Genomic DNA, 13954 nt, shown 5'->3' with positions numbered 1-13954 from the left:
GTGATCAGAAAGGGGGAGATGCTGGCAGTGACTGGCCCATGTTACAGGGGGACACTGGCTTCGGGAAGAAGACCAAGACTCTGTTTAGGCGCCTGGCATTTGCAGAGGCAGCAGCTGGACTTTGAGAGGGGGCTCTGGATGGCACTCTCGGACAGGGGCAATGGGACTCGGTGTGGAGGCTGGGAAGCCCCTCTTGCCTGTGGGGGTCGGGCGTGCTCCTTCCGCAGGAGCTCCGCTGAGGCCCCCCAGAAAGGTGGAGGCAGGTGCAGGAGGGTCTGCCGTCACAGGATTGTTTTTCCTTCTTGGAAGCAGACTTGCTCACCCAGGAAGCAAACGAACAATGCCATTTGCATCATCTCAAACCACCCCCACTAACCCGTCTACGGGGAGAAGGCCACCTAGGAGCCACGCCAGTTAACCAAGGAGCCACAGGGGGCTCGGAGGGATCCCCGGGCCCTGAAATTCCAGTGAGGTTGACAGTCGCATGGCGTCATCCCCTCAGACAGGTGTGTTCTTCAGTTCCTGGGCACCCATAGGACAGATATGTGTCTAGAGATAGATAGATAGATATCTGTATGTATATAAACATTATCTTAAAAATGTTTTCTCCATTTTGAGAAGTTGTGCTGATGTCCAGAGGTGATGAAGGTCCATACGTCCTTCGTGCATTTTCCACGCGGCCAGGAGGGCTCGTCGTGCTTTGGAGGCTGGGCTGGCGTTAACGCTACCTGATTTATAATGCTCTCCTAACGCAGTACAGAAACGCTTCAAAGCAAGCACCCAGAACAAAGAGAATCGCGAAGGAGCCACTCAGAACTGTTACAATATCGGGTGATGCCTGATGCATTTTATTGGACACATATTGCTTTGGTAGGATACCACATCTTAGCAACTTGAGATTTCTCTTTTAAGAGCACCGTTTCAGGGAGGATTATTGCATCCAGTCAAACCACGCGGCCTCCGGGCCCCCAGCTCTGTCTGCCACAGGCATCCCTTTACAGCTGTGTGTCTTCAGACGAAGTCTGCGGCCCCTTTCATCTCCCACAACCTCAGGCTCATTGCTGCTGTCCCTCACTGCCATCTGTAGGGCATGGAGGCCTTGGGAAGGACATCCCCGTGTCTCACTTCTCAGGAGCGGTGGTGACTGGAGGAGGAATGCAAGTCCGAGCAGCCCCGCCTAGCTTCTGGGGCCACAGGGCAGCCGGGGGCTAGAAGTCGGGGCAGGGGCCAGAGCCCCAGGGTCAGAGGAAGGTCCATTTCCAACCCAGGCTACCTCCAGACGTCTAAATCAAGGCCGGAGGTGGCCGGCGTCTCTGGCCCTGAGCTAAAAGCTAGCACGACGGTCCTCAACCCTGGCTGCACTTTGAGATCTCCTGGCGAGCTTTTAACACCAGTGCCTGAGTTCCCCCCCAGGGGTTCTGGTTCAGTTGGCCCAGAGTGGGGCCTGGGCATCAGGAGTGTCCCAGATGGTTCTACCGTGTAGCCGGGGATGAGAACCTGTGAGTAAGGTGGACTGCGGAAAGGCCATGCTAGCCCCTTCCCTCCCCTCCCCTCCCCTCCCCTCCCCTCCGCTCCCCTCACATTTTCTTGAGTAACTCTTACATGGCAGATACTGGAAAAAATGAGGACTCCTTGTGATCCTGTCTCAAAGGAACAAACTATCAGGTTGTGACAAATGCCCCATAACACAGTGGGCAGTGAGGGGCTGCACCAGGGTGCCAAGGGAGGGGGATTCTTTGGGGAAGAAGGAGGAGGAAAAGGGAAGGTCAGGGAAGGATAAGGAGGGCTGGCAAGTGTTTGCCCTGGGGCTAGATGGCACGTCTGTGTGTGTGTGTGTGTGCGCATACCTGGGGCACAAGTGGCACTTTTCAACAGCACATTTTATCACTGGTACCGTGACGACAGGATGAGCATGAAGGGACACTTCAGGGAGCCTCGTGACAGCCTGGGACTGGGGAGGGGCAGGGCAGGGTTCTTCCCCGCGCTGGCTCCTCAGGGAGAGGGCTGTGCCCGGGCCCGCTCGCTCCTGGGTGCTAGTCCTGGCCACGTCTGCTTGCGAGCCGGGTCCCAGGAGGGTGAGAAGCTGCCGGGTAGAGCTCGGTCCGTCCGCGCACCTAGTTACCTTACCACTGTTACCATCGTCCTCCCTAAAGGGGTGGAAGCGGGCTTGTGGGGCCCTGCAAACAAGACCTGCTAAAGCGAAGGGGCTACTTCCGCTGTGGCTTGGGTGTGTGCACGTGCAGGCGTTCTCGCCAAGGGGCCGTGCCCCTCTGTGGCCCTGGAGAGAGCTACCCGCCGCCTATCCTTCTATACCGCAGCCTGTGAAGGCAGACACTACAACGGACGGGTAACCGGCTTTGAACGTGCTAGACCCAAGGGGCCTGTGACCCGCCACACCCAGAGTCCAAGTTGAGCAGATCCTCCGGGGAGCACGGGGCTCCTTCCACATGGGGCTCATCCCGCGTGCTGTGCCCCACCTGCCAATGTTATTTCGACCCATGGAAGTGTTCGCCACGGTTACTGAGTGGTGTGTTCTGCACGGAGGCTTTCTTTAGGTGCAGCCCCAGGGGAGCTCTGCGTACCCCCCCCCACAGCCACTTTCTGCATCCACTTCTTCTGTCTCCCCAAAGTATCTTCGTGAACAAATTCAAGTTCTAACTTCAAAGGAGAGGGAAGAAAGCCGTGCTTTCCTGCGGGTCATGCAATGCCACTTTAAGACAGTTTTATTTGGGCAGTAAAATCTCTTGAGTTGTTCTTGGCAGAAGTTCTAATGAAATGGAAACCTTGAAATCTGCTAGGAGCTGTAAGTACGGTCTCACCCTGTGTTTTGGGGGCTCGGGGTTGGAGGCGATCTTATTAGTTGATCTGGTTTACTTTGAAAGAGGCGTGGTGTCCAGGCATCCTCTCCGAATGTAGAGGAGATCTGCCATTTGGCTGGAGTGAGGTCTGTCCTTGAGGCCGGAGGAATTGCTGTGCTGGAGAGCAGTGCTGCTCAAAGTGGGGGCCCCGGACCGGCAGCATTAGTGTCACACGGGGGCTCGTTAGAAATGCACATTTTCGGGGCCTACCCAAGACGCCTGGGTGATTTCATGTGCATTGGAGTTTGACAAGCACCGCTTCCGCATGACACGGCCTTTACAAAAGAGGGTCATGGGGAGAGAGAAGAGATGATGCTCATTTCGGCCGGACGGGTCTGCTTGATCTTTGGAATCTGTTTCGCAAAGGTGGTCCTGGGCCTCCACCCGGAGGAGGCGCCATGGGCCGCACAGCTCAGTGTGCAAACTCGGGTCCTCCTCCAGCCCGGGGCTCAGTGGCATTCCTTGCCAGGAGGTTTACCTTGCTTTGTTAACACCTCAGAAGGGAAACTAGCAGCAGGTATCCCAGGGAAGGAGCACAAGTTAGTTTCATGCCGTCAGCATTGGTTCTAAGGGATGTTAAGAGTTCTCTGTATCATATATATATATGTGTGTGTGTATGTGTGTGCGTATAAATATAAATATAATTATTTTTTTAAAGATTTTATTTATTTATATGACAGAGCACAAGCAGGGCAAGCAGGAGGGGGAGCCCGATGCAGGGCTCGATCCCAGGACCCTGGGATCATGACCTGAGCCGAAGGCAGACACTTAACCAACTGAGCCACCCAGGTGCCCCTATATTTTAAAATTAATATTCACTCTATTAAAGTGGCCAATTAAAAAACCTAGTTCTTAAATTTTTCCTTCAGTTTACAAGTCACATCCTATTTCTAATCTAGCAAGTTTTTAAAACTCTTCCTTGAAGTATAATTAACAGGTTATATTAGTTTCAGGTGTACAACATGAGTCAACAATTCTATACATTTGCCCGTGCTCACCTAGATAAGTGGGCTCTTAATCCCTTTTATCTGGCAGGTTTTTTGCAGTCCTTTTCAAGGAAGCTTTGGATAATATTTGGCGCCACTTGTAAATTTGGTGATTAACAACTTTTAAACCTTTAAAACTGCCTTGAGAAATTGAACACAGGCAATTTCCTTTTTAAGCTCTTTGGTTAGCTAAGAAGCCCTTTGCGAGTATTTCAGTGATTCCTACAAACCTGATAAGGAGTCCTATAAACGTGGGCAGTCGTAAGTTCTCATACACATTCTAATACTGCTTCTAAGCCTACCAAGATTTTAAAATCACAAATCTAAGTCCATGATGTGCTTTAAATTAGAATCAAATCTAACCCATGGGATAGTCCGTCCATTTCTCTTAAACGCCACAAGTTCTGAAAGAATATACAAATCCCCTGTCACAAAGCTATTGGTATCACAGGACTGACTCCACCCTCCTTCCTTCTTAATATGCCCAGGGATAAGAAACATTTTCTCCCCCACTAGGGATGTAATTGTCATTCATCCCCAACACTTTTGGCATTGCCTCCTCCAGTGGACTTTTGGAAGATGATTTTAAAACTAATTTTTAAAAGAAAATTTCTTTTTACTACTAATAAAATAATACATTTCTTTTGAAAGCGAGCCCGAGAAGTGGGTGCTGCTGTATATATCCCTGCACCCTGTGACCCCATGCCCCCCTCCCCAACATAGCCACAGGATGGGATGTTTCAGGCCCCACAGAAGCTCCTTTTGGGCTCAGTGAATCAGAGATCCCTGCAAAGCAAAAGCCCCAGATGTGAGGCCCAGGCCATAGCCAGGTGGTCTTGCTGCCCTCGGGTTGTCGGGGTCGTGGGTGTGCGTGAGCGAGGATGACTCATATCCCATTTTCCTCTTTCTGGGCAGGTTGGTCTCATCCAGCTTGGGCAGGAGCAGGTGCTAATCCAGCCCCTCAACAATTCCCAGGGCCCGCTCAGCGCACGAGAGCACCTGGTCAGGCGCAAATGGTCCTTGACACCCAGCGCCTCCACCGAGGCCCAGGTCCCTGGGCAGTTCTGCCAGGTTCTAACAGGTGAGTCTGGGAAACATCTCGCTTGACAGCACATGCCATTCGGCCGTTTCACTGCACGTCCCCAGACGCACTGAAGTCCTGTGAGCAAGAACCTACCTTCCCCTGTGTTTTGAGGCTGTTCTGTTTATGGCCCCTAAGGCCACTGCCTTTTCCTCTCTATCTGGATCGTGTTAGCATTTTCTGTGTAGCAGCCCTTTGAAAAGGGAAGGCACTCAGGACCTCATTCATGCAGTGCCTTGGTTGTATAGATCAGGAACGAGTTGAGGTCCCCCACATCTTGATGGCTTCTTTGTTACCCAACCCTGGGTTGGTGGCAGAGCTAGAATGAGAATTCCCTCTGTCCCTGGCCAGAGCTGGCTCTTCTAGATGGGGGTCCCCAGGCCTGGCTGCACCTGGGGGGGCCTCGGAAGCCGTGGCTTCACAGGTGTGCTCCTGATGTGTGCTGAGGTGGGGGAACCACTGCTTTACGCAGTGCCTGGCACTGACCTGTCCCCCAGCATCCTGATCCGGTTGGTCTGGGGTGTGACTGGGGTGTCCAGGTTTTGAAAGGTGATTGTGACAAGTAGCTTGGGGTGAGAACCCAGGGTTCTTCGATTCTGTGCCTCTATTTGAGGAACTTGTGGGTTCACGGTCAGGTGTTGAAGACCGTTTCACGGTCACAGGAACGGACATTGATCTGTCACCAGCAGTCTTCCTGCGGGCGTCCCCTGATGAAGACGGAAAAGCTGCTGCTCACAGATGGCATTTCCTCCTGGGGGGCATGGGACCCCACGGCTGACCTTTGGGAGTTGTGCTTTTATAGTTTAAAGACTTATTTTTGGATAAGGAAATACAGTGTCTCTGTTTGGTATTCCAGTGATGCTGGAAATATATCAGTGATGTGACTCTCCTTTAGGACAGCTTTGGGACATGTGAATAAGCCTCACAACAGCTCAGTTGTTGCCCGTAGACCTGATCTCATGCAGGTAGCTTCCTTCCTTAGCTGGTCTGCATTCGGCAGGGAGAGGGCGGAGGTGATGTTGCCGAATCAAGGCCGTCTCTGAAACCCCAGCAGAGCTCTGAGTGGTAAATAGAGAATGCCACCATACGGGAGGGTTTCCTCTGCTCCTTCCTTACAGAAGTGGGGGAGGGTGGACCTCAGCATGACATGACTAGTAACTCAAACACACTCTTAAATCGCAAGCAGGGGCTTGTGGGGGTGTTACTTAAACATCAGGCACCTGACAGTCTTGGTGGAACAGTTTTTTAAAAAATCTGCTTTCAAAATAAGTGACCGTTGGTCCTTCTACATCCGTGTGTGTTTTCTGCTCATCCGAATGTATTGTTTCAGAGGCAGGGGGATTATGCCCAGGCGGTGGGTCCCAGGGCTGGCTGTCCATTGGCACCACCTGGAGAGACTTGACAGCTGCTCACGCCTGGGTCCTGTCCCTGAAGAGCTGCTTTCCTTGGTCTCGGGCGCAGTCGTGGCATCTGGTGCATTCAGATCTCTCCGGGTGGTTCTAACGTTCAGCTGGTGCTGAGAACCACCGAGCTAAGGAGTGTTAAACACGAGTAACAGCACCGGTGGGCCATCGGAAGTGCGTTTTTCAGGTGAGAACCACCAGGCAGGACCCCACAATGAAGTCCAAGGGCAAATACGTCTTAGTCTCACCTTTCCCTCTATTCAGGCCGGCACTCATCAGCTGCCAGTCAGGATCAGAGACCCAGGGGGCTTGTGGACGATATCATGGAATATTGGTCTCATTCCTGCTGCCATCGTCTTTGGGGACATGCCCGATACCCAGGACTGCTGGCAAAATGATAAATTGTGCCCGGGTTTGCATTTTTCTCCCTGAGGCTGGTTTCAAGGCACCCTTTCCATAGAGTGTTTAGCCTGTAACGAAGGAAATGAAATGAACAAAACCTGGGTGGGGAGGACGTGATAGAAATGAAGTTAAAATAAGAGCAGTCATGCAAGAGATCTCTGAGTTTGCTTTAAAAAATCCTCTCCCCTTCACTGTCCCCATGTCTCAGTCATCATGCTAGAGCCGTGTGTGTACCCAAGCTGGGGCCAGCTCCGACCGTCCTGGGGAGGAACACAGACACCAGAGAAGGGTATCGATCTCCCTTCTAAGTCCTTCTTGCTTTGTGGGAAACGCTCTGTAAATTTTGTTGCTGTGTTGAGGAAGACAATGGGCCTTCTAATAGGTTTAGCCAATAAGGCAGTCAGGCCCTATTGACTTCATGGGAATTTAGGAATTTCATTGAGAAATTGAGAATATCAATTTACTGGGAAACCAGCAAGATGCGTTTTTGGCTTCTTGGAACTAGGAATCAGATGAATCATCCAGGATTTCCTCTGGGCACATGTTCTCTGTGGCCGACCCTGGCTGTCCTGGGGGTCATTGTGCCTTACTTTGGATCTGGTGTTACCCCAACCTTGGACCTGGCCTGGCAGTAACCAGCTGGCTCTTGTCGGTGAGGAGGAGTCTGATAATTCTTCCTCCTCCATGAAGCACTCAGTTTACCTGAGATTTGAACTGTGGTAAGCCACCGTGCTCTACTCAGATAGAGGGACTAGCACAGGCACAAGGCCACCTGGAAGGACCCACCACTGCCTTCTCGTAGATATCCTGAGATTGGATTTCTAGCAGTCTTTGGGGCTCCCAGAGAGAGGACAGGCCGACCCTATTACCTTTATTGCTCCTTATTTTTAGGACCTTATCAAATGATTCATAAAGTGTCACTCCGGATTGGAACTTGGCATGAAAAATATGGAGTCTGCGAGCCTTTCTCCTCCTCCTCCTCCTCCTTCTCCTCTTCTTCTCTCTCTCTCTCTCTCTCTCTTTTTTTTCCCCACAGCACGAGTTTTTGAAGGTTTTGGGGGCAATTCTCAACAGCAAAAGTGATACTTTGGATATTTTGAAACATTTCCCAATTTTGACTTCAAAACTTTTTGTCCGTCTTCTGTGCTTATTTTAACTTCTCCATTCAGATTCAGTTTAGAATCTCCCCATTTTCATGGGCTTTGGTAACAATTCCGATCTCTGTCTCCTCCATCATGGTAGATGTACCATGTGGATGGTTGAGGCATGTGGCAGATTATTAGAACTAATTTCCTATAAGACACTGTCAAGTGAGGAACCCTGCCGTGTTTCAGTGTGCTCATTGTAACACAAATATGCCGTCCGACAATGGTGCCTGCGAAGACATTGATGTCTCCTTCCCGTTCTGTTAAACGATTGTTTTAGAAAACCATTGGTGGTTATTTTGTAGTATTGTTTGATTCATTTATACCATCATAAAGTGAGTTTTAGTGAGAATTTAGAGGCTGCCGTAACTCTTTCAGAAATTGCATATTGCCAATTGATGCAATAATTTGCCTAACAGTTGTATATATGATCTGTAACAAATCATTGGTTGGGACTCGTGTTTTGTGTCCATTAAGATTCCTTTGGTTGGAAATGACAAATCAAACTGGCTTAACCACTCACAACATCACCGCCCCGGGCTCGTGGAACTGAGGAGCAGAGCGGGAGGTTGGGCCTCAGGTAGGCTTGGCCAGGCTGGGCTTCTCGACAGCTGTTTCTATCTCTGACAGCCTGTCCTCAGCTGGCTTCTCTTGTAGTGACAAAGAGGCCGCGAGGCTCAGGAGATCAACTCTACTGTTTGATTGGGAGTTGAGGTGGGTTGACCTGGATTGCAGCTTTACCTACTTTCAGTTCTCCGCTGGTTTCACGTGTCTTGAGGCAGGACCGGAAGAGCTTAGGTCCCAGTCCCCACGTCACCGTGGAGGTATCATTCTGCTCTCTGTCCTTGTCCTGACTTCCTGCAGGTCACCATACTCGCTAAAGCTCCGGTGGAGCGGATTCAGGGCGCCCCTGCTCCAAATCCAAGCCATCCTTTCAGCTCACATGGTTGATAAGGATTTGGCTGGTTCCTTCTGACTGCCACAGAGTTCTATCTGCTGCTGCTTCCATTCCCCATCCCACCTGTGCTGCGGGGAAACGTGTGGCTGCCAGTCTTGGCTCACTTCGAAGGGCTCAATCCCTCTGAGCTTTGGTTCTACTCTCAACTTTATCGAGACCCCGGCTCTCCAGTGGATTAAAAAAAAAAAAGGTGTAATAGTTTACACAGTGTTTGTTGCTGTGGTTGTTTTAGCGGTAGTGACGGCGTTCCATGTTGTCTACATCTCAACTAGAAGAGGAGCCCCAAATAAATGGAATTAAAAATGCTACTTGAGTTTCTCCATCTTAATATCTTAAGGATTTATTTACAGAAAAAAAATTAACTCTAAAAACAGACACCATTATTTTAAGTATTATTTCAGGGGAAAGGAAGAAGAATAGTGCTAGAAGCCTGACTCTGTCTTTCTTGGGTGTGACCCCAGAAGAGTCCCTTGATACCTCTGCGTGTCTGTTGTAATTTGTTAGGGCTGCCGGAACAAAATACCCCCATGTGGGTGGCTTAAACAGTAAGCACTTATTTCCTTACAGTTCTGGAGGCGAGAAGTCCAAGATCAAGGTGTTGTTAGGGTTGTTTCTCCAAAGGCCTCTTTCCTTGGTTTGTAGATGGCCGCCTTCTCCATGCATCCTCACACGGTCTTCCCTCTGTGCGTGTCTGTGTCCTAATCTCCTGTTCTTACAAGAACACTAGTTATATTGGATTAGAGCCTATTAATGGTGTCATTTTCACTTAATTACCTCTTTAAAGACCCTCTCTTCAAACATAGTGGTTCTCTAAGTTGCTGAGGGTTAGAGTACACAATTCAGTCCCTAAAAGCCTGTGTTTTCTCATCTGTAACATTGAAATGATGACGCCGGTCTTGTCTGCTTCTCAGGGTTGTTGCTGAGGGGGACCACGCAGATGAGGGATGATGTGATCCTTCCAGCTACGTTATGGATGGGGGGTGGGGCATATTCATGAGAACCCTCACAAATGCCTAAAAGGTAAAAAAACAAATTTAGGAGAAATTAGAAACAGGCTGTACAAAGGGACCCTTTCTGTAAGAATAGAGGTCCTAGCTGACTGTTCATCTGTTCACATATATTTCTTGCTAAATACTGAAGAAGCTGCATAGACTCAGACAAGGTAGAAAGGACTGAGCCACTCTGACCCTCAGTCTCATCATCTGCAGCTAAGTAACGTCATCTATTTTGTAGGGGTTTTGTGAGTGTTACAGGAGATAATGCACAACTTGTCACTTAGCCGCTAACAAATTTTAGCTATTGTGGCAGCTGCCGTGCTTGTAATTATTATTTGTACCCCCATTCTTCATCCTCAGGGGACCACTTCAATGCCTTCATTCTGTATTAAGTGGGAGAGAAAGAGAAACCCTACAGGGCACTGAGCTAGGAGCTGAAAGCTCTCATTATTCTTCTTGAATCTGCCATTCTTGCCTCTTGAACAAATCAAGGAATCTTAGTGTTTCTAGACCAGAAGTTGCCCTTGGAGGTCATATGCTTACATTTTTCCTCTTGTTTTTCATTTATTTGGCCATTAAGTATTTGTTGACCCCCTGGACACGGGGCACACTGGGGTGAGCTGGACACAGCATGGCCCCTGCCGCCAGGGAGCTTATGATTTGATGGGGGAGACAGACAGCGTGGAAGTACACACGTGTGGCGGGTTTAAATTGTTTTTAGTTCTGAACTATTTCAAACAAAACAAACAAAAAGGCAAAAACAAAAACGACACATGAAAGAAAAACCAGAAGTCCATAAACCCAGCATTCAGACTTAACCCATATTAAGATCTACTGTATCTGCTTCAGAACTTTTTTCTTTTTTGAGAGAAATGACTACTTATGGGTATGACTTGACTGTCCCCCTGTCCCTCTAACTTACTCCCCAGAAGAAACCACCATCCTGAGGGATACATTCAAGACCCCCGGTGGATGCCTGAAACCACGGAGAGTACCAAACCCTGTAGCTACTATGTTTTTTCCTACACGTACATATGTATGATAAAGTTTAATTTATGTATTAGGCATAGGAAGGGATTAACAGCAACAATAATAAAATAGAATGATTACAACCACATACCGTAACTGAGTTATGGGAATGCCTTTCCGGCATGTCCTCAGTCACCTCCTTGTCACTTTGTTGCCCTGAGCTCTGTCTTAGGGATCTTCTACACCCCGCAAAGCACGACTAGGCCTGCATTCAGCACCCTGGGCTGTTCTTTTCTTCCTAGCCTTGACCACCCACCACCCCTTTGACATGAACCTTCCTGTTCTTTCCTCGGTGTTTTGTTAACTTTTTTTTTTTAATGTATTAGGTCTCTTTTTATTCTGTATTCTGAATAATTTCTTCTCGTTGGTCTCCCACTTCACCAGAAGTCTCTTAAATGGGCTCGAATCTCCTTTTAATCTTTTTTTTTTAAAAAAAGATTTTATTTATTTATTTGACAGAGAGATAGCCAGTGAGAGGGAACACAGGTAGGGGGAGTGGGAGAGGAAGAAGCAGGCTCCCAGCAGAGCAGGGAGCCTGATGTGGGGCTCGATCCCAGAACGCCAGGATCACGCCCTGAGCCGAGGGCAGACACTTAACGACTGAGCCACCCAGGCGCCCCCGAATCTCCTTTTAATCTAATCATTGTGTTTTCAGTTTTCGTGTTTAGCCTCTACGCTTCTGGAAGTTATATTTGATTCTTTTCCAGTTCTGCCTGTCTTTTTCATAGTGTCCTATTCTTTTGTTGTGACTTTACCCTTCCTTTATCACCTTGGGTATTTCACCCTGATTTCTTTGAAGTCTTCTTTGAATTATTCCACCCTTTAAGTTTCTTGGGGTGTAGGTCTTCTGTTTGTCCTATGGGCCCACTCTCACACTGGACCATTTTCTTATGTGGATTGTGACTTTATACTCTGAGCTCAGCGTAGGCTGCTGTGTCCCTCCCTCCTTCTCTGGGGGAGTGCTCTGTATGCTGGGTTATGGAAAAATCTCTACTGAGTAATTTCACATGTGCTTCTGTCGGATGCCCCAGGACTCTTTCACAAGCCCAAATGTGATTTCTACTTTAACATTTATTCCTCAGTGAAGCTGTACCATGAGAATGACATGTGTTTGTGTATAGCACAGGCTGGGGCAACTTACCCCCAAGACTCTGCCTTCCATTCCCCTGGCATTCAGAGTTGTGAACAGAGACAAACTTCTCTGAACTTCCCCGTGCCTGTGGGTGCAGGTCCCCTGCCCCTCCGGGGTCCTAGCCACATCTCCTCTCACGGTGGCAATGTAACACTGGCCCCTCACCCTTTAGGCCAATGTTTGGGTCACATGTCTTCCAGGTCACCGACGCCTCAGATCATTCATTAACTGTTCCAGGTATGAAATTTCTCAACCTCTCTGTGCCGTCCTTGATGACAGGGACCTTTCAGAGGCGCTGTGGTGCTGGGGCCCACCACCTGGGGGCTGCAAGGGTGGATGTCTCCGTGCTGCTCAGAGAACCCAAGCAGGCTGTCCCCCCGCTGGAGAAGCCTCCCCCACTGCTCTTGGTGCTTCAGCCCCTGCTCCTCGTATCAAGGGCACTCCTTCCCCTAACATTGTTCTTTAGGGGAGGTCAGGCTTCAGAAACTACTACTGGGGGACGCCTGGGTGGCTCAGTCGGTCAAGCATCTGCCTTCGGCTCAGGTCATGATCTCAGGGTCCTGGGATCAAGCCCCGTGCAGGCTCTGTGCTCAGGGGGGTGTCTGCTTCTCCCTCTCCCTCTGTGCTCTCTGTCTCAGATAAGTACATAAATGAAATCTTAAAAAAAAAAAACCCTACAACTGGGAATGGCATTCCTGACGTGCACCCACCACCTGCTCTGGAAGGTTCTGGCGCAGTGTTAGCCGGCGGCTGAGTGCGGATCCGGCCTGGAAGGCCGGGGAGGGGGGCAGACGGACCCCTGCCTCCTTTGAGGCTGGGGATGCACAGCCACATCTCCTGGCTGCCTGGTGCTCGCAGGGGGCACTTTTGAGATCACCAGATAAGTGTTTCTTGGACTTCAGAGTCTTCCTAGAAAAGCCCACGGGGCCCCTTTGGCATCCTGAGTGTTTAGGAATAATGGTTTCAGCATTCGCTCTTGTGTTCCGACTTCATTCTCCCCAGCTCGGGGGGAATCTCCGATCCTGCCATTTGCTTTATGTGAACCATGTGTTCATCCAAGTCCCTTTGATCTCATTTTTATTTCTTTTTAAGACAAATGACTGAAGAAATCGTTCGGATTTTTGTTTGGGGTGTTTGGGTGGGAGGGAGGATGCTTGGTAATCGCTCTTTGGAAAGAATAAAATTAAAACCCAGTAAACTCGCTCTATAAAGTCATCATCATCCTTCTAGTATTATTATAATTATTGCCATTATTATTCCCCGAGGCTGTATAACTCCGTGGCTTTGGAGCCTGTAAGACGCTGTGAAATGGACACTGGCCGCCCACGTGGTCTGGGAGGGAGTGCAGCCTGGGGCAGGGCCTGGTGGCTGTGGGCAGGGTCTCACGCTGCTTCCCAGCATGCAGAGACGCTCAGTGTCCACGGCTCTCTTACTCCATGTTTCCTTATCTGTAAAAGAGAGGTGGTACTTTTCTCAATATCTTCGTTTCACCAGGTAGCTGGGAGTTAAATGAGCTAATGCCAGTGGGTTTTCATTAAGTAGAAAGTATTATTAAAACACAAGGTGTCATCATCTCTTTATGGAAAAGGTCCATCGAGTGGGCTCTCTAAAAGCCAGGCCTCAGAAGAGGGCTTGAGTATAGGTGGTTGGTTTGAGAGAGGGAGGAGTCCCAGGAAGGAGGAGGCAGAGATGGGGAAGAGCAGAATTCGGTGGAATCCGGTGGAAACTCCAGCGGAGGGCGAGTATGCCAAGGTTATTGCTGTGGGCAGCAGAAGCTTGGTTCCTACAACAGGCACTCTGAAAAGGACATGGAAGCTGCCAGAGCGGTCTCAAGGATGCAGATGGTGGGGAGCTGGGGAGTTATCCAGTGCCTCTTGTCTCCCAGATTGCCAGCTGCTCTTGTGTAAGCCAAGCAGGCTTTGTAGGTATAAGAGCCTGCAGAAAAGGAAGGGCCAGGGTCATATG

General features: G+C 49.6%; 1 protein-coding gene across 2 annotated transcripts in view; it reads left to right on the top strand.

Moving 5' to 3' along the window:
- The window catches only part of ADAMTS17 (ADAM metallopeptidase with thrombospondin type 1 motif 17), a 336180-nt gene that overhangs the window by 6695 nt on the left and 315531 nt on the right, over positions 1-13954 (top strand). For both annotated transcript variants that reach the window (XM_045795391.2, XM_087856712.1), the window contains exon 3: positions 4760-4925. In XM_045795391.2, coding sequence (XP_045651347.2) covers positions 4760-4925 — 166 coding nt within the window. The remainder of the gene's footprint in view (positions 1-4759; positions 4926-13954) is intronic.

Source organism: Ursus americanus, chromosome 28 (assembly GCF_024610735.1).
Source record: "Ursus americanus isolate L20-20 chromosome 28, mUrsAme1.1.p, whole genome shotgun sequence".
NCBI classification, from domain to species: domain Eukaryota; kingdom Metazoa; phylum Chordata; class Mammalia; order Carnivora; family Ursidae; genus Ursus; species Ursus americanus.
The sequence above is the reverse complement of the archived record's forward strand: the minus strand, read 5'-3'. Positions and strand labels throughout refer to the sequence as shown.